Here is a 25,474-nt window from a genome sequence, read left to right on the forward strand (position 1 = left end):
ATCCAAATTTTGTCTAATTTCTCTTAAGAATATACATAGAATAACTCAAATATGTTTTCCATAAGGTTAATAAGTGTTTGTGTTACTCACTGCAACCCATTTCATCTGTGCGGTCCCCACAGTTGTCGTTGTGGTCACAGACGTAAGGCAGGGCCACACAGTGACCGTTGGTACATTTAAACTCTTCCAGGTTGCAGGGGGCCAGGGTGGGCTCACGGCCTGTCAAAGACGCACAATTATTCTTTAAAGAGACCTAAAGTTAAACATTTTTTTCCACCACACTATGATATCAAACACTAAGAGGGCACACAGAAACAATGGTTGCATGTTGTAACATGATATGACCAACAAACAATTTATTTTCCGTGAACAAGCCAGTGGGAATGACTACCCTGCCCCTAACAATATAATCTTCTCTAAGAATAATTTGATGAATGTTTAAGCCGATTGTGCAACATTTTCATGAAGTGAACTACTTTCTTATCATCTGGAAGCTGGAGGCGTTGTGACCTCTGGGGTCACTGGTTTTACACCGGGATTTCCCGTGTCACTGACCTCAGTTCAGCAAAGGTCAGCGCATTAGAGGGGTTTAGACTTATGCTTGGCAATCTCTGAAACTTATCACAAATCTGGTTATGGCTACATTTAAAACACAAAACAAGTGGACAACAACAGTTCTGCACTTAGCCTGATTTGTAGTTTGCAAATGTGGATTAGTCCACATGTTTCTGAGCTTGCTTTGGATGTGGTGTTGTGGTTTACAGATGCAGATAAAATGTCGTGTGTGTGTGTGTAAATCATACAGAGGACTTTGTCTTCATCGCTGCCGTCTCCGCAGTCATCCTTCTTGTTGCACAGCAGGCCTGAGTAGATGCAGTAACCATTGGCACAGCGGAACCTGGACGGCTTCTCACAGGTGATGTTCACTGATTGAAAACAAATAGAATTTTACTTCTTTTTTTATCACATGACAAACAATTCAAACCAACATTTTTCCAATTTTACATCAGAATTTTCCACCTGAAAATACAATTTTTTATTAAATTTTTTTTGTAGATGAGTCAAGGCTTGTAGCTCATAATATATTAATTTCCATGCCTGAAGTTCAGATGTATGTTAAAAAAGTTTGAACAGGTTGGAAATGCTTTAACATGAATTGATTAGGGTAAATATTTTAATAACTTGTTCAGTAAGTAGAACGCTTTGAGACCTAGCAAGCTGGCTACTAAATTTAAAAGCTCTTTTGTCAATATTGCATCCTAAAAAACACTAAATTGTGGCAGCATTTTGCTTTTATTCCAGCCTTAACCAATTTGAGAAACTAATTTCTCTCAACACTGTCTCACCTGAAGACACCATAAAGTAGTGTCTCAATCATCTATAAAATCAGTTTAACTTGTTTCACAGAAATTTAGATCTTATAAACATTGTTTGAAAGTCAGAACTCAAACTGTAACACTGAAAGTCTATAGTTAGTTTTCTTACTGCAACATGTCACATATTATTGATTTTGGATTAAGATAAAAAAAAGCTGAAATAAAACTTTTAACAGAATATTATGAGGATAAAAATGGTGATTTTTCTCACAGCAAAGACTGAGCACTTCGTCGGAGCGATCTCCACAGTCGTCGACGCCGTCACACACCCAGCTTGGACTCACACACAGCCGGTTCGCGCACTGGAACTCATTGGGGCGACACCAACGGCCTCCTGGGTAGCGAGTTGCTAGAAAAGTCGGAAGAATCAGAGAATCACATTGCTGCAAAAAAATTAATGTATAAACCACATTATTTGTGATGACACAAAAACATTTCTCAAAATTAAGTTGAACAAGAATATAATCAAATTGAAAATAAGGAATAAATTTATTGCATCACTTAAATACATTTTTGTTGCATGTCAGTGAAGAAACTTTTTAAAACTTGTGCTTAAGTATTACCTCCTTAATCAGCAGTAATTAAGACCACAGAAATGGAAAATTGAACTCCTTTTTTATTCAAAATTTAAACTCGCAAACTGGAAAATATGTAAAAGTCGTAAATTTTTTGAAAATTTAACAGTATTCTGGGAACAATTCATGTTAATTATAATCATAAAGACGTAAACCATTGTTACACAAACGCGTGATCAACTTGGAAGCCAATAATCTGGAATAATGTTTCTATATCTGTAAAAAAAAAAGTGAACTAAAATACTTGGATACCTGGTGGGGTTTTGTTAGTTTTTGTGTTTACTTACGACAGCTGGTCTCATCAGATAAATCCAGACAGTCGGCCTTGCCATCACACTGCAGCGCGGCGGGGATGCAGTGACCCGAGTTGCACTGGAAGAAACCTGGGCGACACGTCAGCAGCTCTGAAGGAGAGAAAAGCACAAATCAGCGTCTCTAAGTGTCTTCTGTTTCAAAATTCCTGAATTAGTCAAATTATTATTTTTCTTATTGTTGTTATTAGTTTAAGGAGATCTGAGTACACTCTGAAAATGTTCTACAAATCATGGCGTCGAACTGAAACTGTCCTTGACATTAAAAAAGGATTATTATTCTTAGATTTGCCAAATCTGGTCTGGATTATCCAAAACTAAAACCAAATTGTATAAAACGGTGTTTTCAATTGATGTTTTTTTTGTACAAATTGTATCAATAGTAAAGTCTGGAAAGAAGCATTTTCAGTGCTCAGTGATTCTAGTCCTGGAAAGTATCAAAAGCAAACTTAACACTTTTCACTTCTGTGCAGGAACGCTGATAGAGGTAGAGCTGCAAACCAAAAACAAAGTAGGTTTTAAATGCACTGCATACTCACCGCAGTCTCGCTCATCCGAGTTGTCTCCACAGTCGTTGTCATGGTCGCACCGCCAGATTCCAGGGATGCATTGAGCGTTGTCGCATCGAAACTCGCTTTCGGTGCAAGACCTTGGCTCTGGAGAAAAAAATTTAAAATTAATCACAGCCTGAAAGCAGCGGATTCATCTGATATAAAGCTTAAAAAGAAGGGAGAATAAATTAACAAAGTATATTTACGATTAAAAATAGCAAAATCTATAAAGCAAGAGAAACACGGATGTATAGTATTTTGCAGAAGCTTCAACAACGACTGAGTTAAAGCATAGAGAATCAAAGACTTACCGCAGTTTCTCTCGTCCGATCCATCGCCACAGTCGTTGGCGCCGTCACACTGCCATCGTATGGGAACGCAGCGGTGGTTGTCACAGCGGAAATCTCCCAGAGGGTCACAAGTCAGCTCCTCTGTTTGGGCGATTCAACACATGGTTAGTGTACAATGACTGCAGTTTGGTATCAAAGTTAATAAACTAAATCAGGTAGAAAACTCTTCAGAAGTAACAAAAGAATATCAAGAAGATCAAACGTGGATGTTTAACAGGTGAGAGAACTGACCGCAGCCTTCCTCGTCGCTGTTGTCCAAGCAGTCGTTTTTGCCGTCGCAGCGGGCCCACTGAGGAACACAGCGGTAGTTTGTCTTACAGGAAAACTCTGTGTCTTCATCACACTTGTATTCTGGACCCACTGAGAAGAGACAGAAGGATAAACGAGAGGTGAGATCTGAATATGCAGAAACTGTAAGACGTTCCAGTAACACCAGATCTCCACCGGATCCATTCTGATACTTACTGCAGGTTTCAAACGGCTCATCGGATCCGTCTCCGCAGTCGTCCTGGGCGTCACACACGTAAATAGAAGGTAGGCAGCGGCCATTGGTGCACTTGAACTCTCCAGGTCGGCAGGTCCTCTGAGCACAAGTCTCTGCGTCCTCATCGCTGCCATCAGAGCAGTCGTTGACTCCATCGCAGTGCCAGGACACAGGGATGCACTTCTTGTTTTTACACTGGAACTGGTTAACCTCGCATCGATGATTGCCTACGACAACACGAAACACAATATGAGCCGACTTCCACTAAGAATCTGATCAGATTTGATTAACTGATGTATTTAATATTTTCAGGTTTATGAAACTCCCATACTGCAGAGGGCGGCGTCCTCATCTGAGCTGTCAGGACAGTCTGGGTGTCCGTTGCAGAGGAAACCGGGAAAGGTACAGTTCCCGTCCAGACACTGGAACTGTCCGATGGGGCAGTACCGATGCGGACAGGTCTGAGGTTCGTCTGAGCCGTCGCCGCAATCTGATTGGCCGTCGCATTTCCACCATATGGGTACGCATCTAGAAAAACACACAAAAATGGTGGCAGATATGATAGATAATAGATAAACCTTTAGAATTAATTTTCTCTCCAAATTTTTTTTTTTGAATTTATATGAATTAATAGATGTTTATAATTTTCCATTTTCATTTGATCATGAGTTGTGAGCAAATATTGTAATTTGTCATCCAAGTCAAATTTAAAGACCTTTATAATGTAAATAATTTATTAAATAATAATCACTTGTTAAAAATTAACAAAAAACTGAATTCATTACATATTAAATTCTCTAATATTTTTTTATTTGATATTTCTTTTCTCAAATGAAATGATCTGTGTGACAGCCACACAATAACAAACTAATTAGTAATCACAAACTAATCAATAGTAAAATTTCTAATTTTGCCACTGATTTTGTAAAATTGAGAGATACAATAAATTAATCTGTTGCAACATAAAAATGTTTAAAATCAGTAAACTATATACCATAAAAAGATAAATATGTGTGCTATGAATATAAAATAATAAATAATTTTAAAATGTAAATATTTTATTTTGTATTTTGTAAATTGTGAAAACATATCTAACTAATTTACACAGTCATTAATTTTTTTTTTAATTTTACATTTTTTTCCAATCTTATTTTTGTATTAAATCTGAAAATTAGCCCTAATTGCTAAATTTGTTCATTGACTAATTTGCACTTATTAAATAAATTCAAATTGTGGCACTTGTGCCTCTCTCAAAATATGCTAATTATTATTATTTTATTAGATTTAATTTCCAAAGTCTAGTAAAACATCTTTGTGATGCTAGTTGACAAATCAGGAGTGATTTGATGAATAAGTATAACAGTGAATTATGAAGTGAAACAGATAGAAAGCAGCGTTTTCCGTCAGACTAACTTCTCATTGTCTCCACAGCGGAACTGGGTGCTGGAGCAATCTGCCACACACTGGGTCTTAAATCCCACCGCTATGCCAATGAAGTGATCCGGACACTCGCAGGAAGCTTGCTGACCTCCAGGCGCGATCAGGCACAGATGGCTGCAGGTCAGGTGATGTGAGGAGCAAGGGTTCTCACCTGGTGAATTAAATTATCCCCAAAAATAAATGTTGTTGTCGTCTTCTCAAAGACTCAATTTAAATAGTATATATTGAGTTACTTCTCGGCTGCCTGTAGGGGTGGTGGACTCGGACGTCATATGGCCGATGGGTGTTGTTCCCCATGATGACGCGCTGCTCGCCCGTATATTTATGAGCTCTCTCTAAGGTGTGAGTGTTCCAGTCTGTCCAGTAGATCCAGTCTTCGAACAGGGAAGCAGCAAAGACGTGAGGAAGAGTCCCAGCAAAGGCCCGGTGTCGGTTCTGCCCGTCCATGTCTGCATAGCTGAAGTATTTAAACAAAAATGAGAGAAAATTTGTATTAGCGATCCCAAAAGGAAAACACTTTTCACAGTTTGTGAATGCACTGTAATTTGTTTAGTGACGCACTCCAAAAAGTTAAGATGTGAATCAGCAAAGAAAATTTTGTTGGTGGTGTAGTCGATGGTCAGAGCGTTGGGCCACTCCAGTTTGGTTGTGATGATGGCGCTGATGTTCCTGCCATCCATGCCAACTCTGCCGATATACGCTTTGTCGCCCCAGTCTGTCCAGTACAGCCATCTGAGAAAAAGAGACATTCAGGGAAGAAGAAGGAGGGCAAGTCAAAAAATGAGTAATGAGATTAGGAGGAATTTTTATTCAAATATATAATTTATTAATACGATTAGATCTTAAAGTTACTAAAATGTCTCACACAAACACTTAATGTTTTTTTTTGGAGTTATTCAACAACTTTAAAGCTTGTGCTTCATTGTGTGCGTGTGTACCCATATTTGGGGTTGATGGCCACGGCGCGCGGTCGGCTGATGAAATACGTGTCATTTCCGTTTTTAAACTCTCCGGTCACCAGCTTCTTCTGGTAGCGCCCGTCCAACTCCATCACATGAACCGAGCTGTAAAAACTATCCACCCAGTACAGCTTCCTGCAAGATGCAAAACATTCTTACTGACGTACTTTAATTGCAAACATTTGACTATAATGGATAAGCATAAACCTTTACGTTGCTCTCTTTTTACTCACCTTCCCACCCAGTCTACTACCAGGCCTTCAGCTCCTCCGATGTTATGAGCCACTAGTGTCTCTCTGCCGGTGCCGTCAAAACGCATCCTCTCAATCTTTCCAGCACCCACATCCAGCCAATAAATCCATTTCTCATAATCATCATAATCTACGCCGACCACATTGGACAGGCCCTGCTGCGCTATGCCAGACTTTGTCCCATCTACGTATAAATAGCGGACGTAGTAGCGATTGGCGTACAACAGGTATGAGGGGATGCCGCTGTTCTGACGACAGGTGCGTCCGTCCGGTTCGCGGAGGTACCCAGGAGCGCATTTACAGTGGAAAGAGCCAACGCTGTTCTCGCAGATCTGACTGCACACAGCCGGCGTGGTGGTGCACTCGTTGACGTCCTCGCAGGCTTTTCCATCGGGCATGAGGCGGTAGCCTGGGTTACAGGAGCAGTAATAGCTGGTGGGGGTGTCTGTGCAGAGCTGAGCGCACTGATGGACCTGTGTGTTCAGACACTCATTGACTCCTAAGCAGAAGGAAAAAGAAATACAAAAATAAAGATTAGTTTTGCACTAAGAATATTTAAAAAAGCAAAAATAGCTCAAAAACTCTAATTACTCTAATTAGAGATGGGAAAAAATATAATGTATTTTCATTTTCTTAGGTCAGTGTTTTAAAACTATGTAGCAGATTTTGGTATGTTTTCTACAGAAGAGATTCTGACTTTTTTCTCAGAATTCTGATCTAGTTAGAAAAAAGTCAAAATTCTGACAAGAATAAAATTATGAGAAAAAGTCAATTGTTTCACTTATAACAAGACAGTTTCTCCATGTTTTTACTGAAATGATCTGTCAGTGCAACATGTACTTTTACATCAATGTTAAGAAATTATTGACCTAAAATAAGCTTCTACATCTTCCTGAAAAGTAATTTTTAGTTAGTTTTCTCTTATTTCAAGTGTTCTAAGAAACTGGACTAAAAATATTTGGTAAGATTTTGTGGTTTTGCAGGGTAAAATTTAATTAAATTGAATTGAACTGAGACAACTATTTTACAAATAAAATATTTGAGCAACAAAGTCAATCACTCCAGTAAAAACGGCTAAGAATAAAAACAAAGGACTGGCCCATCATGCTCTTAGGATCTCATCCGGGTTAATCTGTCTTAAAAAATATCCTGTTTAGGTGACACCTTTAATCTGTCTTCACTGTAACGAGTCAAACACAGTGAAGTACATGAGCTCATTTCTCTCACCGCAGCCTTTTTCATCGCTGTTATCCTGGCAGTCCTTCTGCCCGTTGCACACCTTGTGGAGGTCAATACACTCTCCTAAGCTGCACATGTACTGCTGGGGCGAGCAGGTCGGCTGCACCATGACGCACAAGCTGTCGGCCTCGTCTGAACCGTCCAGGCAGTCGTTATCCCCGTCGCAGGTGTAGGAGGCGGGGATGCAGGCTCCGTTCCCGCAGGTGAACTGGCTGCTGCTGCAGGTGTCGTACTTACAGTTCAACTCGTCGCTGCCGTCTCCGCAGTCGTTCACGCGGTCACAGCTGGGAGAGGTAGAGTAAGGTTTAGGTTGGGCTAAATAAACGTCTGCTGTTTCGCTTTTGCAAGTGTTCAACACGCACTGGTTTGGGATGAGGATGCAGAGTCCGTTGGCACAGGCAAACTCATTCATGTGGCAGGTCCGGTTGGGACAGTTCTGCAGCTCGTCGGCTGCATTAGCGCAGTCTTTCTCCCCGTCGCACACGGCGTTCAGCGGCACGCAGCGAGGGTGGCCCGGGTACCAGGTTGGACAGGTGAACTGGTTGGAACTGCAGGTACGCTCACCTACAGCACAAAGAGAAAGGTAATACATAAAATGTGTGTCTGAGGCCAATACAAAACATTTTTACATACTAACAGAGTGATTCAGCTGTGTTGGAGGAGGAAAACATCTTTGAAAAAGACTTTGGGTTCTTGGGAATAAAGTCATTCACTCCATTGAGCGCAATAGATTAATACAAAGTGGCAATAAAGTGTAAAGTAAAATTATTCTGTCTTGGTTAAGTATTCATGGAATTTTATTTGCAAAAATTTATCTATTTGTAAATTTTTGTTTCATAGACCATATCAAAAATATGTGAAATTGCAGCTATTTGACTATTGGCTGGCATTTGCAAAGCAGCCAATCAAGGAGCAGCATTCATTTTCCTTTATGCTGATATGCCTAAGAGTAGAAATAAGGAAGACTGTTGACGTTAAATAAAACTGTTCCCACTGAGCATATTAAAATATGTACATTTAGTGTTTAAACTATTAAAATTGAAAAGGGATCTTGAGTATGAAGTGGCGTTTTGCAACCCCAAAATGAAAGTATTTTTAGAAGTCACCAATGAAGTAACAAGTAAATCAATTTTAGATCTCTATTTGTTGAACATTTTTGAAAACCATGGATTTCTTTCTTTCCAGCTCATACTTAGGAATAATTCAGTTTGTCACATTAAGTTCCAACAAGATACTTCAAAATCTGTGATTGTAACATAACAGAAGTTTAAAAATAAAATGTGTTATGAATACTTTTCAATTAAACTACTTTCTCACCACACTGCAGTTCTGGAGCCTCGTCGCTGTTGTCCCAGCAGTCATTGTTGCCGTCGCAAACCATGGACTGAGGGATACAGTTCCCATTGGTGCATGTGAACTCGCTCGCAGCGCATGTTCTGACTATGTCCTCTGCACAAAACAGAGAAATACCTTTAAATTACATTGCAATGTGACTCAAAGCATCAAATTAAAATTTTTATTTATGCAGGAAAACTATTCTGAAAAGAACTGAAGAGTCATATTTTAAGCTTAAATAGAGAAGGTTTACCACAAGTAGGAGGCTCATCTGTCTTATCAGTGCAGTCGGTGACGGAGTCACAGACCCACGACTTAGGAATGCACTTTCCTTCATCACAACTGAACTGATTGGCAGCGCATGTACGGCCAGCTGCAGGTGTAATTTATAAAAAACAAATTCAGAATGGAAGAAACTTTTAATGATGAAGTCTATGTAAAGATAGTTTCTAGTGGTATTTTACCGCAGAACAGGGGGTTCTCATCGCTGTTGTCACCACAGTTGTTGTAGCCGTCACATAGGTTTTCAGGGAAGATGCAGATATTGTTGCGTTCACACTTGATCTGGCCACCTGGACACACACGCTCAGCTGGAAAAAGAAGAAATGAAATAGTAAAAATGATCAAGAATAGGCCAACTTGAACAGATGCATTTTGAATTGTGATTTGAAATTAGGAGAAGATTTAATATTTTGGTTAAAGAACAGAAGAAACAGAAACATGGATTCTAGTTGTATTCTATCTTGACTATTGATACTTTAACATAGTTGCTGAAAAACACCAGATAATCTGGAGTTTTTTCTGTAAGTAGAAAGTTTTCTGTACAGTTTTCTATATCCAGAGTTTCTACACATTTTCCCAGTAAAAATTCAACAATAAAATTCTCAGAAATGTGAATGGAAGATCTTCCATCTGGTGCATAAAAGGAGAATTAGTTGGACTAACTATAAACTATCTGATAAATAAATGGGTGAAAAATTATTTACACTGAATTCAGTACTCTCCCTGACTTTAAAACTGTGTTGTCCCTCCATGTAGATCTAAACCATGAATCAACCTCAATGCCTGTCATTACTCACGGCAGTTGATTTCATCGGACGTAATGTTGTCTCGACAGTCGTTGCGGCCGTCGCAGACGTAGTCCGAGTTGATGCAGCGCCCGTTGGCGCAGGTGAAGTCTGTTGTCGGGTTGCAGGTGGGGAAGGCGCAGCCACGCTCGTCGCTGTTGTCACCGCAGTCGTCGGTGTAGTCACAGACGTAGCTCATCGGGACGCAGCGACCGTTGTCGCAGGTGAAGTCCAACGGTGAGCAGGTGTGAAAAGCTAGGAAGCAAAATAAGAGATAATAGCTTTTTACATAAAACAAAACATAATTTTATACAACAGAGGCATAATAACTCCTTTTCTGTCTCACCACACACTCTCTCCAGCTCATCGGAGTTATCATTGCAGTCGTTGAAGCCGTCGCATTTCCAGCGAGGTGAAATGCAGTCACCGTTGAGACAGGTGAACTGTTCAGGCTGACAGCGCTTCCCTGTGTCTTTGATGCAATCTTTGCCATTATTTGCAAGGTACCAATTCCCCTCGTGAGGACACTGGCATTCCGGGCCCACTGGACCTGCAGGAACGATGAGAGAGATAGTAACAGAACAAGAGCTAATTAACATCTCTAAAACTAAAGATGCCTTTCATTTCAAATCAATTATTTACCAAAAATAATAATATTTTCATTTGCATTTGACTTATTTGAAAAAAGCTCTTATTACAATGTTACATGTAGAGAAACACGCAGTCTAATTCAGAAACAGAAAAGTAAAAAGAAGTAATTTCACGCTGTTGTATAGGCCTGGCCGACATCAATTTATTGATTAATCACATTTTTGGGTTTTGAAGAGTTAATTTTTGGAAAATCAGATTTTTTTTCACCAATGCACTCCTTGGAGTTCCTCTTTTTTTCTATCTACTGTGGCCCTAATACGTCATTTCGCCCGTGGCATCTTTTTTCAGAAATGAAACGATGAAAGGTTTCTCACCTGAAACGCAGATGTGGCTGCAGCCTCCGTTGAACTGCTGACAGAAGCTGACACACGCCTCCTGCTTGGAGCTCGCATAGATGTGGATGTCATTGGGTCGGTACTGCAAGTCCTGGGCTAGCACTGTGTAACCCGAGCCATCGTCCTTTCCGGCCCTGAACACACCCCGCTCCGTCCAGTCGGTCCAGAAGATGTCCTGCTTAAACACGGTCATGGAAAACGGGTTCTGAACTCCCTGAAGAATCACCTCTCGGTTCTCGCCGTTCAGGTTGGCCCGCTCGATTTTGTCACTGTTGAAAAACACGGATAAATAAATGGGGGGAAGTTTACTTTCTTTAGGAAGAGGGATGTTTTAGACTTACAGCGACGCATCAGCCCAGTAGAGCATCCGCTCCTTGTAGTCTATAGACAGGCCATTTGGTGTCATCAGACTGTCGTTGACGATGGCGGTCCGGAAGTTCCCACCTAGCGTCGCCCTCTCAATCTTAGCTGGAGTTCCCCAATCAGTCCAGTACAAGTAACTGGGAACAGACAATAAAACAAAATTAAAGGAGATATTACATATGATGTCTAAAAATACAATTAAATCAGTTTAAATGGAAATATTTGTGGGGGTTTTTTACCCATAGCACGGGTCAACGATGATGCCTCTGGGACGGTTTGCGGGAGCAATGACTGAGCGGTTCTGCCCATCCAGGCCAATTGACTGGACATTACGCCGAGCATAGTCGGTGAAGTAGAGACGCTTATGGATCCAATCATACGCCAGCCCGTCTGGATCATCCAAGTCTGGGAAGTAAGTGAATGTGAGATGTTAAAAACCAGAGAGATCAAAAATAAGCACATCGCAATAAATCAAGTAATTACAAAATGAACTCAATCAAGCTTGATAATTTCCATGTGCAATGTTTGTTTTTCTGAAATGACTAAATGATACAAAAGGCTTCCTTCTGGTGTACTGATCTCAACTAGCCCCTTTTTTAAAAGGACAATTTTGTTTTGAGACTTTAGCATTCATTTTATTTGTTGTTTTGTTTATTTATTTTGGATATTTAAAATGTTTTCCACTTCTGGTGTTAACTGTTCATGGGAAATCAAAGTTCTTGGGAAATCTCTGTGTACATGCATTATTTTATCCTTACATTATATTGATTGATAATGGCCTTAAAAATAACATCTTTTTTTTTTTTTGCAATAATTTCTGGGCCAGTTTATCATCCTGGAAAAGTTATTATTGTGATTCTAATGAAGAATGACGAAGAGAATTGAGGTGATGTTTTGCAGAAAAACTCACTTGAGGCCAGGATTACAGGCGGACTGGTGATTGATGTTGTTGTGATGTAGCCGATGATGCTCCGACCTAACCCCTTTGACTGGGTGTAGAAAATTCTCCTCTCTTTGTAGTCGAAATCCAACGCTATAACATTGTAGCCCAAATTCAACGTGGGAAAGGGAAGGCTGTGATCCGTTGGGTCCAACCTTAGGCTATTCACCGTGTAGTCGGTGGTGAAAATTAAAAACTCGTCCTGTCCGTAACCGCATGTCACTCCGTTACTAAGGAGCGTGCCGTGAGCGCAGGCGCATTTGGGTTTCTGCTGCTCGGGAATGGCGAAGCAGAGCTGCTGGCAGCGTCCGTTGTCTTCATGGCAGGGGTTGAAACCCACCAGGTTGGCAGAGGTGGGCTGAACGTGAGAGTCGAAGACGGCGACATCCATCACCCCGTCAAGGCTGTCCCGGATCACCTGGCAACGTTAAAAACATACTTTCTGCTTAAAAAGAAGGACAGGAAACCTTGAAATCTGAAAATAGAAATACATTTTAATTTTAATATTGTTAAATTTGTTAGTTTTTATAATAAAACATTTAATGTATATTTAGAAAATTGTTTTTTGTGGCTCTAAGCGAGTTTTATTTTGTTGCAGCCACGACAAAAGTGTCTGAGTGGAAAAGGTTGCTGACCTACAAAAGGCCTAGTTTGAGTTTGTTGATGTAAAAAAAATCTACAAACTTATGTATTAACTTACAAATGAAAAAATGGACTGATAAGATGGATGAATATAAGTACAAAGAATAAAACTCAAGTTATTTTTTTCACCCTCTTCCTGTTTCCTATTTCAGAGCTAAAAAATCTTGTATTAAATGCTTTGCCAGACTTTTAGGAACCCAATACTATCTTACTGCTTTATATTGACAGTGTTTACATTACTTCAAACTTATTTTTTCAGTAATTCAGCTCATAAGACATGTTTGAAAACATAAAGATTAAAATTAATTGGACAGGAAGAGAGCATAAAGAAGTTATTAAAAAAGATTGGAATAAAATTAACACATACATTTTGTTTTCTGCAAAATACTTCTTAAATTTGGACAGGATAAATGTTTATTATTTCTATTTATCACAGTTTTTTATAATATTACTATTAATGAAATAAATATTTATATGAGTGGAAGTCAGAAACACTAAATTCTACATTTTGTTTATGCACATATTTCTTGTTTTGCAACAAAATGACTTTGAGAATCAAACAGCAGATGTTAAATGAAACCCATGACTCACTTCTGTCTGGTTCGTATTGGCCGGGTTTTTACTGGCCTGGAAAAGCTTGTCAAGCTTCTTATCCACCCACAGCATGTAGTTTCCAAAAATAGCCAATCCTGTTGGAGACGGATAGCGGCTCCCGTAGCGGATGATCTCCCGGTCCGTCCCTTCCACGGACATGCGGGATATCATGTCAAGAACATCGTCAGTCCAGTACAGGAAGCTGCTGGTGTAATCGACAGTCAGACCCCGAGGTGACCCGAGGCTCTCCGAGGCCAAAACTGTGCGATTTGTCCCATCCAGCAGGGCGCGCTCAATCTTGGGTGACTGGCCACCATCCGTCCAGAACAGGTAGCGGAGTCTGGGGCTGACTGCCAGGTCTCTGGGCTGGTCCTCATAACTCCTCACTAGAATCATTCTATAGGAGGAGTTGATGGACAGAACCTCCAGAAAGGTTTCTTTTTCAAAGGCGTTGGTGAAGTACAGATTGCCTGAAATTTGAATATGAAATATAATTTAATAACTCACAAATGAGCAATGCAAAACCTTTTTTTTAGGATGAGTGATACCTGCAATCCAGTCCACAGCCAAACCCTGAATGCCTCCTACTCCAACACCTGAATTGATGATGCGGCTATAACTCCCTCCATTTGTTTTGGCCCTGAAGATGCCTCCGTATGACGAGTAGCTGCTGTCTTCACTCCAATAAACAAAGCCTGACTCAATGTGGAGGTCCACCTTGTTTTTAGTAGAATAATATGCTGTGAAGAAACCATGAGATCCCACCTGCCATTACTGGAAGTTTTCAAAACACACCCAAAAACCAACATGCAAAACAACATATCATCGACATACATCGACCAACGGGCACCATCGCCTCCGAGTGGTCTGAGCTGTTGATGTGGAAGCCGCGGATGTACTCAGATGTGGAGACGACAGCGAACGATTCATACTCTTCACAGCGGGAGCCGTCATGAGATGGGTAAAATCCGGTGGTGCAGGCGCATGTCTTCTGATTCCCAGGTTTGGGGAGACAGAGGTGTGGACAGCCTCCATTGTTGGTGCTACAGCCATTTGTGGTTCCTCCCGAGTCTGAGGAGTAGGAAGGAAAATTGCTAATACTTTGACTAAAGTAAACATTGATGAAAATCAACTACTGGATGTTGAAGAAAGATTCAGAGAGGCATCTTTCCCTCTCTGAAAGAAATGAATGAATTATAAGTCTTTATCAACAGAAGTCTGTATAAATGTTCACATACTGTCTCTGGCGTGGACTTTTACGGCATGCAGGCCAGACAGGCCGCTTCGCATCACCACCATGTTGGCTCCAGTGTCCTTGTCCACCCTCTCAAGGACCTCATAGTCCAGGTCGGTGTAGTACAGGTGGTTCTGGTGGATCGTAAGGCCCCAAGGATGAGACAGGCCGCTGACCACTGTGACACGTGTCACTCCATCCATGGTGCCGCATTCAATCTGAGCAAACAAAACAGAGGAGTTCCAAAACAAAAAAAGCAAGAAGAACAGAAAAATGCCTACAACTCCCAATCCAAAGGTCTGCAACCTTTACAACCTAAAGAAAGAACCATTTTGCTCTTAAGACAGCCAAATAAAATTTGCTTAGAGTTGCAAATGTCACATAACTTTTTGAAAAATAACACCTTTTCAGAAAAATATCCACTTTAGGACTTTTCTTACCAAGGACCAGAATTTTATTTCTATTCCTAGGATTTGCAATAAAGATAAACATAGAAGAGGAGGGAGCTTTTATTAAAACAGCAAAGGTGCTTCTAGTGTCATTCAATACTGAAATTCAATGAAAATCATCCAGGAAAAAACCCCCATAAAAATATTTAAGAACTTGCATTTGTTATTGTACTTGTATTTCAAAACGCTGACTGGTCCCTTTAAACATTTAGCCAAAGTTATTAAGAAGGTCCAAAGAGCCACTTGTGACTCCTGAACTGCAGGTTGTAAACTCTTGACCTAATCCTTTCTTTCCTCACTTTCTGCCCGTCTTCCAACTGTAACATAAAAGTAAAATGTCTGAATCCAATCAAGTACAAAGAAATTGCAAGATTGTCCCAATTCATGCATCAAAGCTGTTAAAAGCCTATGCTCTGATTTTTACAAATTCAAAAAACGCATTGAAGACGAACCTGTTTACTGGCTGTTAATTGATTGTTAGACCAAAAAAATATATAGATTCATTGGTACAAGTCATACCAATGAAGAACAAAATAATTAGTAATACTTGATGTGTTGTGCTGGTATATTTTTTACGTACCACCCCTGACACTGAGACTCCCCAGTACAGTTTCATGGTGGAGATGTCAGCAGTGATGAACCCAATGTTCGCCAGGTTTGTGGTGTAAAGGTTTTTCAAGTTGCTTCCATCCATATCAGCACTGGCAACTTTTGGAGGAACACCATTATCTGACCCTTTGTCTGTCCAAAACAGCTTCCTTCAGAGGGAAACAGATGTGAGAAACAAATGAATCACACCACACACTACCCTGTAACATTTTACAGCCAAGTCTGCCTGTATAAGAATCACAGTAAAACATCTATCTTCCTTAGGTTGATTTTTTTGCCCCTCTTTAGTGGACAGATGGATTACCCTCGGCCAGGATCTAGTGCAATCCCAAAAGGCTCTCCTGCTCCCTCTGGTTTTCCAGTTGAGGTGATGAGGGTTTTCCTGTATTTCTCATTTCCATCTACACGAATAACCTAAAAAAAACCCAAAGTTTATTCCTTTTTTGTACAGTTGAAAATCAGAAACACACAGAAAATAAAATTGAAACTCTATTTTAGTTTTATTTAGAGTTTTAATTTCATTATTTACGTCAACCAAGTTCTGGCAATGTGGAGTGAAGAGTATTTAAGAACACAAAAACAAAAAGTCCTCACTTCAATGCTCTGGCTGGTGGGATTAGTATAATACATTATTCGGCTTATCCAATCAAAGGCCAGACCAGATGGCGCGCCCATGAAAGCAGCCGGAGCAAACTGAGCTCTGTCGCTGCCGTTGGTTTTGATTCGCCAAATTGAACTCTAAAAAAAAAAAGAACAAAATGAGAGATCAGCAGAAATATGTTAGAAATACACTAGCTTAAATTATGCATTTACTTAAATTGTAAATAACAAAACACAGTCATTTACAGTTAGAAGAAAAGGAGAGTTTAAATGACTCTTATATTGGAAAATCTAAGTTTATCTCCATTGATCTCATAGGATTTAGATGGGAATGCAGTAAATAGGAGCTAATTGTCAAGCTGCATCTTCCAGTATCTCCTGGAGGATGCAGACAAATATCAGCAATAGCTTAAAGAAGCAATTGTTGATGTCTGTCAGTCTAAGAAGGGTCTCTCTAAAGAGGGAAATTTGATTCACAAGTGGTAAACCTGCAAGATTGTTGGGAGTGAATATCCCAAAATATTACCCCAGTAATACATTTAACAATGTTTAGAGAAACAGGTTAAACTGTAAAAATCTCTGTTGGAAGATAAATAGTTGAAAAAGGCAAAGAAATTGACTTTTTAAATATATTTCCACTGGAAACCTAAACTAAACATGAGGTTTCTTTGTGCAATAGCTAAAACTTTCTGCAATTTGGGAAGTTAGGGAAAATCTGTTTTGAGCAAATCTGTTTTAGATTTGCTCAAAACAGATTTTCCCTAACTTCCCAAATCTGTTTTAGATTTGCTCAAACAAAGCAACAAATCTACAATAGAGTAGTAAAAGTAGAAAAGAATCAGAGTGTTGCAGTGACTCAGTCAGTCCTACCCTCTGACTTTTCAAGGGTTGTGCATTTAATTGAAGCAATGCTTTTACCAAGAATGACTCAAAACCCCTTCACAATGATGTGACAGTGATAAATTTAGACAAAAAAATCACCAATGACATTTATTGCTACAAAACCATTTGTTCCCCCCCATGCCTTAAAATCTTTGTCTAGTTTGTCTACTCACAGTGCTCTGCACCCAGTACACATATTGCTCCTTGTCATCAAAGTCAATGTCTTGTCCCTTGGTGATGCCAGATATGGGGGCCATGGCGTTGTTGGATGTGTCATTGGGGTTCAGAGGGATGCCAAAGATCATAGTGTCCCTCACCACCATCAAGAAGGGAGAATCATCTACAGCAAAACAGGAAAAAACATCAGAAAATATAAGATATTTTTTTTACGTTACTGAGAAAAATGTGCTGAATACATGATATTTATCATGTATTATTAAAACTAGTCGGAAACCTGCCTTTGATACAGGTGCGCTGGTCTGAATCCAGTTTCCAGCCAGACTGACAGTGGCAGGTGTAATACCTCGGCCTCATGGCAGACAGCAGGCACAGCTGTGTGCAAAGGTGCTCTCTGCAAGGGTTGATGGCTAAACACAAAAGTCAGTTAGAAATCATTAATTTGCTCAAACTTATGACTTTGAGTATGAACTGTATGTAAAGCACAGACCTGCTGGCTGTTTGACTGGATGGTCCATTACGATTCCCATTGGCTGGTAGATGTCGTTGAAAAGAATCGTGACGTTTCCACCATGGAACTTGTTCGTACTCATCACCTTGCTGTTGTAGCGCTCCGACCAGTAGACACTGTCCTCAAATATAGTCATACCGTGTGGGTGTTGGAGAACCTGATGCGAGAAGGAACACATTTACCTGGAATTTAGAATATTTACAAAGCAAGCAAGCACTTTACTCTTTTCTAACAATAGATGTAACATACCAAGTCACTTGCCATGACCTGATGGCGGTTTCTGCCATCATAATCACAGTAGTCGATGTATTTTAGGTAAGCGTCTGCAAAATAGACTCTGCGTGTGGTGTAGTCCAAAGCCAGACCATTGGGCCAATAGACCTTAGTGCTGACAATCACTTGTCTCACGGCTCCATCCATGCTGGCTCGTTCAATCCTGGGGTTCTGACCCCAGTCGGACCAGAACATCAAGTTGGTGCTGCAAGCAAAATCGACTTATTTAGCTGGTGTTGACAGTTTCCAAAAATCAACTTGTCATTTCAAATATTTAAGAACATGTTTAAATATGAGCTTACTAGTTGCGTGGATCTAAAGCGAGCCCACGGGGGCTGGTTATGTTTTTGTTTAAGAGGACCTTGCGATAATGACCGTCCAGAGTTGAAACCTCAATGTTTTCCAAAACAGAGTCGGTCCAGTAAAGATTTCGACCCACCCAGTCCACAGCAATGGTCTCTGGCACCATCAAACCAGTGGAAAACACCTAAACCAGAGAAACATTAACAACCTACCCATGCATTCAGTGCATATGTAGCTTTTTTTTTCTGTTTCACTTACCTCTCGCTTTTCTGTACCGTTCTGAAAGGCACTCCATATCTTTTTCTGTGTGGCATCAGCCCAGTAGATCCTGGAAGTCTCGCGGTCAAAGTCCACAGTCACGATGCTTGACCCGGTGACCACAGGACGAATCAGTGGTGGCCTCATGATGAGCCTGTTGGCCAGGATTTGGCTACGCTTTGCAACCAAAAGTACAGCAGCATGTCGGTCTGAAGGCAAGGAAAGAAAACGTGTCAATGTTCTGTGTATAAAATCTAAAGCTTCATCTAAAGAGAATCCATGATTACTGGTACTAAAACACTTAGATATTTGTTGTTTTGGTTTTGTTCTGTTCAATTAATCAAACTTTGATTTTTGGACACTTTATAAAAAAAATAACAAGGGAAACTTCACAGAGGTTCCAAAAGAGATTAAAATAAAAATCTGATTTTTTTTCACTTAGTAAATGATAAAAATGTTAAAACCCTAAATTATTTGATTGGTTAATAAATTTAAATATTATAAATGAAGAATTGTGAAAAAGTCATGAAAAATCTAATTTAAGCTTCAGAAACAAATCATTCACCAAACAAAAATAAAAAAAATTGGTAATAAATTTTTAAATCAATTGTAATTGTCATGTTTTTGGATTTAAAATCAACTCAAATAAAGCTTCTTATAGTTAAGTAAACATAAGTAAATTAGTAAGAATACTATATAATGAAAATAAACTAAAAAAAATAAAAATTCACAATTAACGTTATTTTAAGAAAATGCTTTGTTTACAGTTAAGCAGTGAAACACAGCTAACTGTGTTTCAGATAAAAATGCCAAATTATACATGTCTGTATTTACAGATATGTATCATATCCTTACATTTCTTTCTCATTACATCACTTTAGCCTTTTTAAGGTTTATTGTAGCTCCGCTTAGTTTTTACCTGTAGCTTTGCACGTGCGTCCGTCTGGCTCTAACAGGTAACCGTCGGAGCAGTGGCACCTGAAGCTTCCTTTCTCGTTGTAGCACTGCTGGCTGCAGAAACCAGGGATCAGACACTCGTCGATATCATCACAGGTCTTGGAGTCGTTGAGGAGCTGAAACCCAGGTGAGCAGGTACACTGAGCCCCGAACGGTCCCTGGACGCAACCGTCACTGCAGCCTCCGTTGTTCAGAGCACAGTCGTCCTGGTCTTTAAAGAAATGCATCAGAATCTATTAGCTTCACTGTTCGTCTCTTTAGTGAGGCATAAACGGGAAGAAACTCACTGCAGATTGGTGATTCGTCTGCTCCGTTGGGACAGTCTCTTTGCCCATCGCACACCTTGACCAGGTCAATGCACACTTGGTCGGTGGGGCACAGCCACTGTCCAGAAGGACAGCTGAAGGGAGGGGTGGGACAGTTCTGTTCATCGCTCATGTCTCGACAGTCGTTTTCGCCGTCGCACAACCAACTCGTCGGGATGCACATTTTGTTGGTGCACTGGAAGTAACTTGAGCTGCAGGTGACGGCCGGGCATGTGTTGTGCTCATCGGAGCCGTCCTCGCAGTCCGGATGGCCGTCACACTCCCACTCGTCTGGGATGCAGAAACCGTCAGATTGGCACTGGAACTCGTCGTTGTGGCAAAGGCCCGGACCTCGAGTGGCTGCAGGGCCCAAAGCAGAACGTTAAACAGCTGACCCAGTTAATGTACAGTGTCAGTCAGAAGCAGGGGTGAGCACTGAGATTTTTATCACAATATTTCGTGGTAGTATTGTGAAAACGATAAAAGTGATGAACAGAACTATTTATTACTTCTTTTTTCAGGTAACTGTATGACTGTGACCATTAAAAGTCAGACAAACACAAATACTGTTAATGAAAAACGCATTCTTAGTCGTGCAGAAATGAGTGAAATTAACAATTCAATGCATAAGGGCAGTTTTGGAAGGTTTAAAACATTTGGGATTTATCGTAACAACAATTAATCAAATTTCTTATCATGAGACAAATGTATCACGATAAATGCCCACCTCTAATTCCTCTATGGAAAACATATCTAATGTATTGATGAAGACCATAAATTGGAATGATTATAATCATACATATCAATTTATCTGGTTAACATACGGCAGTTTCGTTCATCTGAATGGTCTCTGCAGTCGAACACGCCATCACAGCGATAAGAGGAGCTGATGCACTGGTCTCCACTGGCACAGGCAAACTCAAAGGACTGACAGGAGAACTCTGGAAAGAGGAGCGGAAATATGGAATAACAACACCAGAATCTTTCTATGTTAGTCAATAAATCTGAAAATCTAAAAATACAGATGCGTACCACAGTTTTTCTCATCTGATCCATCTAAGCAGTCCTGGTCTCCATCACACACGTAGTAGTCGCTGATACAGCGGTGGTCCGGGCACAGGAAGAAGCCAGGGGGGCACGTGGTAATGGTTGAATCTGGAAATGACACACACTTCCTTTAACACATTTAAATCATCACACACGTGTGTGTAGACTAAGCAGACAAGGACACTTACTGCAGTTCTGTTCGTCAGAGCCATCACCACAGTCATTGTCACCATCACACAACCAATTCTTGGAGATGCACACGTTGTTATCGCAGGTGAAGTAGGAAGACCCACAGGTGGTTGGGACACGAGTGGGACAGTTGACCTCGTCTGAACCGTCTCCACAGTCGTTGTGGCCGTCACAGCGCCAGCTGGGGTAAATGCAGTGCTTGTTGTTGCAGGTGAAGGCGTACGGAGAGCAGGTCGCTCCTGGTGGGGACACATGAGGCTTTCAGCTCATTTATTCAAATCATTGTGATTAAATTTTGTGCACAGCTACTCCGCAAACACATTTACCAGTATCAGTGCAGTTGGCCTCATCGGTCTTGTCAACACAATCAAAAACGCCATCACAGCGGAAGGAGTTAGGCCTGCAACGACCTTCATCGCATTCAAAGTCATAGTCGCCGCAGTCGTCAGGCGGAGGGACGGAATCATCCTTGATGCAGTCTCTCTGATTGGCCTGAAGCTTCATGCCGTACGGACAGCCACACACCCGGCTGAAGGAGGGAGTTGGGAAACAGAAGTGGCTGCAGAGTCCATTGGGCACAGCATTACAGCGGCTGTTGAAGGCTGTAGGAGCGAGGACAAATAGGGAGTTAATGGGTTCTTGTCTCTTGAACCAGTAAATAAATTCAAGTTTCAAATCATAAATCATGTCTAAGTGTCTAAACAAGATATTGGTGTCTTGCTTTATGTGAACTCACTGCTGTGGAGGTCAGCTGAATAGGCCTTGAGGTTCAAAATGCCGGTGACTCCTTGTCTGATCATTATGCTTCCTCCTGCATCCCTCTTCCTCATCTCAAAGATTGCTCTTGTCCTTGTGTCAGATATGTAGAGGTAGTCTACAGGACAAAAATATATAATCATTTTATTTCCTAAATAAGCATTTTAATTCCAAAATAAAATGATTGTCATTAAAAAAAGAAAATTCAGCAAACAAATCCAACCTGACCTGTTCATATATTTTATTTACTGAAAGTATCAGCTTCAGATTTCGCCGTATGAAAAGTTTGATTTGGAAGTGTTTGTTTTTGAATTTGCTATTTTGTAATTTATTTTAATCCTTTATTATTTTATTTTTTAAAATACTGTAAGATGCATGTAACTTTCTATTATGTTTCTTTTATAATCTACAATTATATCTGTGGTTATCTACTAGTAAGTCATCTTTATACATGAAGAAAGTAGCTATAGCATAGAGTTGTGATGGAGAAAAATGATGCTGCAATTAACAAGATCACCTGAATAAACTGTCAGCGAGTACGGCTGAGTGATCTGGCCGATGTTGGTGAATGTCTTTCTGTCAGTTCCGTGGATGCTAATGTGGCCAACCTGATCGAGAAGGGAGTCCACCCAGTACAACCTGTCCATTCTGCAAACACAGAAATCACATCCAGTGATCAAGGAAAACAGAGCATGTCCCATTTTAAAAGAAAAAGGTTGGGAGAGCACAGACAAACAGCAGATATTGTCGTCATCCTTACACATAATCCAGAGCGAGTCCAAACGGCCATCCCAGCGTTGTATTGACCAGAGGAACAGCGTTGCTGCCGTCAGGGAATGCCTTCATTATCACGGCCGGACGGTACCAGTCAGACCAGAACAAGTATCTGCATGAAAATTATAAAAATAAAAACATTACTCACCTTAATATGCAATAAACTGCATACTGTCCAAACAGAGTCATTCATAGTAAATCATATGCTACAAACTTTTTAGCATTAGAAACCGACATGGAATTTTGTTTTTTATATTATTTGTGTCATTATTGTGAAGAGGAAGTAAATAGTGGATTAAAAAAAATAATAATACTAATTAAAAAGTGGGCCTCACATCTTTATACAGCCTTACTGAATCCATGTTTAGTAGAAACAGCTTTTGCAGCAATTACAACTGTAATTCTTGAAGTTTATGTCAAAAGCAGCATCCAGCATTTTCACCAATTCATTGCAAAGTAGCTCAAGCTCATTCAGGATGGATATAAATCATCTGTGAACATCAATTTTCAAATTTTGCCACAGATTCTAAATTCTAAATTAGATTTAGTCTGGACTTTGACTAGATCATGCTTATGAATTACGTGAATTTACACTGAATTTAATTTAGAGGCATGTGGGCAAAAGGAACTGAATAAAGATACAAAGTTGAACTTACAAATTTATCTAAGAAAAATAAAAAAACTGAATTGTCATTATGTAACCCTTTCTGCTGGTCAGTCATATAAAATCCATGTATTCTTCACTATTTGAAGCACTCACCCTGCACTTGGATGAATCGCAATACCCTTTGGGTATCTGAGCCCAGTAACAATGTTTTTTTTGGACTTGTCTGTGACTCTGAAGGCCACCACTGCCCTGTACGTTGATGTGGTCCAGAACAACACCTTGGAGGTCCAGTCATAAGCCATCGCATCAACAGTTCCCACTTTCTTCCCAGTCAAAATCTGCTGAGCTGATGGGGTTCAAACAACAACAGCGTAAGAAATGACCCAAAATTACAAGCAATATCCACAAAACATGACTCGTATACTGACCGGTCCCATCGAGGTTGGATTTGTAAACGAGTCCTTTGGATCTGTCGTTGTAAAACACAGCCTCTTCGTTCCCGTCAAATTCCACAGCGGAGCCAGAAAAAGAGGATCCGAGTCCATTCAGAGGCAGAGTGACGTCCTCCTGGAGCGATAAGTTCAGAGGGATTCCCCGGATGGCCACAGAGGAAGCCACCAGCAAGTAGTTCTTAATCTCTGTGGAAAGAGAAAGACAAATTCAATTCAGTGTTTAAAGTTAATTACAATGCATCCAACAGTTTTGTCATTAAATAAGCAGAACCTGGAACACAACCAAGAAGAAAAGCGAAACTCACTAAAGCAGCTATGACGGTCGGATCCCAGATCGTAACCATAGCGACATTTACAGCGGAAGCCCAAACCATCGTTATCTGTACGGTGGCTTAAAACACAAATATGCTGACAGCCGCCATTGTGTCTGCCACACGGGTTCATCACTGCAACAAGAAACAGATGGAATCACCTCTCCTGATACAACAACTGATTTGTTGTACCAAGACAAACGAGTGTATTCCTACCAAAAGGCTGAACGACAGAGTGCGAGACGACAACGTGTCCTGGTCGATTGGCCGTACGATACAGGAGAGTGGGATTGGTCCCGTTGAAGCGATTGGTTCTGATCACCCCCATCTTGGTCCAGTCAGTGAAGAAGACATGGTTTTCAAAAACTGCCATCCCAAAAGGATGTGGCGACTGCGTTGCACCGTTGAGGACTATTTTCCTGAAAAAACAAAAAACAGCCACACTTCAGATGTCACTTCGAGAGAAACGCAACACATACCAAGAAAAGCAGAAAAATCACGGACCTGTCCAAACCGCTGTATGTGACCGTCTCCACCGTGTCAAAGTGGCTGTCGGCCCAGTAGACCCTCTTTGTTATGATGTCTAGGGTGATCGCAGTGGGTGTGCCGAGTCTGCTTTTGATGAGCTCCACGCGGTTACTGCCGTCCATGAAGGCCCGCTCCAGCTTTGTCTTCTCCTGGCTCACACCCATGTCTGAGAAAAACATGTAGCTGCAAACAAGAAGCAAAGGTTGAAGGGAGAAGTTGTGCAACAACAAACACATCCAGGAATCTCACAGGGCTGCGAGACGTCAAGAAAATATTCGATTTAACTCACCCCACTGTAGGATCCAGGGCAAGGCCATGAGGAGTTTCTAAGTTTTCAGCCACCAGCGTGACTCGATTCCCTCCATCATAGTCACACATATCAATTCGCTCCAGAGTTGCATCCAAAACATAAAGTTTAAAGTTGATCCAATCCACTGCAAGATTTTGGACATTTGGGACTGCAGTGGTCAGAATTTCCTTGATGTTTTCCCCGTTATAGCTGGCAGAATAAACCTAGCAAAGAGATTTAAGGAGTTGGTTTTGCAATCATCAAAAAAGGAGCTACTGAATGTTTGGAGGAAAAACAAGCAGACACTCAACCAGACGTACCTTTTTTGTATTTGTATCACTCCAGAAGACGACATTGTTCCGAATGTTGTAGGCCACCCCAACGGCGTAACCTCTGCCCTGGGCTGGCACCAGAGTTCTGACAAAGCGCCCGTGAATATCAGCCATCATCACGTCACCCCCATTTGTAAAAATGAGCTGTGGCAGCCCACCTAAATGTAA

At 40.6% G+C, this 25,474-nt stretch overlaps 1 protein-coding gene across 2 annotated transcripts in view; it reads right to left on the minus strand.

The window, feature by feature from the left end:
* Positions 1–25,474, minus strand: part of lrp2b (low density lipoprotein receptor-related protein 2b) — a 39,860-nt gene that overhangs the window by 7,378 nt on the left and 7,008 nt on the right. For both annotated transcript variants that reach the window (XM_055057812.1, XM_055057811.1), the window contains exons 11-64: positions 25,295–25,464; positions 24,975–25,198; positions 24,662–24,868; positions 24,374–24,576; positions 24,152–24,292; positions 23,823–24,032; positions 23,548–23,740; positions 22,774–22,899; positions 22,531–22,661; positions 21,994–22,131; positions 21,584–21,859; positions 21,257–21,496; positions 21,054–21,176; positions 20,846–20,962; positions 20,004–20,381; positions 19,679–19,927; positions 18,760–18,968; positions 18,501–18,685; positions 18,175–18,403; positions 17,905–18,082; positions 17,696–17,824; positions 17,411–17,577; positions 16,350–16,493; positions 16,060–16,169; positions 15,727–15,904; positions 14,702–14,915; positions 14,298–14,534; positions 14,012–14,203; positions 13,461–13,933; positions 12,198–12,645; positions 11,527–11,692; positions 11,266–11,424; positions 10,904–11,193; positions 10,285–10,488; positions 9,951–10,193; positions 9,336–9,461; positions 9,125–9,244; positions 8,854–8,985; positions 7,899–8,100; positions 7,525–7,820; positions 6,280–6,796; positions 6,026–6,181; positions 5,649–5,819; positions 5,321–5,544; positions 5,061–5,238; positions 3,979–4,175; positions 3,629–3,874; positions 3,395–3,523; positions 3,125–3,244; positions 2,802–2,918; positions 2,239–2,355; positions 1,588–1,725; positions 804–926; positions 91–219 (exon numbers count right to left, since the gene is read on the minus strand). In XM_055057812.1, the coding sequence (XP_054913787.1) occupies positions 91–219; positions 804–926; positions 1,588–1,725; positions 2,239–2,355; positions 2,802–2,918; positions 3,125–3,244; positions 3,395–3,523; positions 3,629–3,874; positions 3,979–4,175; positions 5,061–5,238; positions 5,321–5,544; positions 5,649–5,819; positions 6,026–6,181; positions 6,280–6,796; positions 7,525–7,820; positions 7,899–8,100; positions 8,854–8,985; positions 9,125–9,244; positions 9,336–9,461; positions 9,951–10,193; positions 10,285–10,488; positions 10,904–11,193; positions 11,266–11,424; positions 11,527–11,692; positions 12,198–12,645; positions 13,461–13,933; positions 14,012–14,203; positions 14,298–14,534; positions 14,702–14,915; positions 15,727–15,904; positions 16,060–16,169; positions 16,350–16,493; positions 17,411–17,577; positions 17,696–17,824; positions 17,905–18,082; positions 18,175–18,403; positions 18,501–18,685; positions 18,760–18,968; positions 19,679–19,927; positions 20,004–20,381; positions 20,846–20,962; positions 21,054–21,176; positions 21,257–21,496; positions 21,584–21,859; positions 21,994–22,131; positions 22,531–22,661; positions 22,774–22,899; positions 23,548–23,740; positions 23,823–24,032; positions 24,152–24,292; positions 24,374–24,576; positions 24,662–24,868; positions 24,975–25,198; positions 25,295–25,464 (10,719 nt within the window). The remainder of the gene's footprint in view (positions 1–90; positions 220–803; positions 927–1,587; positions 1,726–2,238; positions 2,356–2,801; positions 2,919–3,124; positions 3,245–3,394; positions 3,524–3,628; positions 3,875–3,978; positions 4,176–5,060; positions 5,239–5,320; positions 5,545–5,648; positions 5,820–6,025; positions 6,182–6,279; positions 6,797–7,524; positions 7,821–7,898; positions 8,101–8,853; positions 8,986–9,124; positions 9,245–9,335; positions 9,462–9,950; positions 10,194–10,284; positions 10,489–10,903; positions 11,194–11,265; positions 11,425–11,526; positions 11,693–12,197; positions 12,646–13,460; positions 13,934–14,011; positions 14,204–14,297; positions 14,535–14,701; positions 14,916–15,726; positions 15,905–16,059; positions 16,170–16,349; positions 16,494–17,410; positions 17,578–17,695; positions 17,825–17,904; positions 18,083–18,174; positions 18,404–18,500; positions 18,686–18,759; positions 18,969–19,678; positions 19,928–20,003; positions 20,382–20,845; positions 20,963–21,053; positions 21,177–21,256; positions 21,497–21,583; positions 21,860–21,993; positions 22,132–22,530; positions 22,662–22,773; positions 22,900–23,547; positions 23,741–23,822; positions 24,033–24,151; positions 24,293–24,373; positions 24,577–24,661; positions 24,869–24,974; positions 25,199–25,294; positions 25,465–25,474) is intronic.

The sequence above is a fragment of the Poeciliopsis prolifica genome, unplaced genomic scaffold (assembly GCF_027474105.1).
Source record: "Poeciliopsis prolifica strain line A6 unplaced genomic scaffold, Auburn_PproV2 SCAFFOLD049, whole genome shotgun sequence".
Classification (NCBI taxonomy): domain Eukaryota; kingdom Metazoa; phylum Chordata; class Actinopteri; order Cyprinodontiformes; family Poeciliidae; genus Poeciliopsis; species Poeciliopsis prolifica.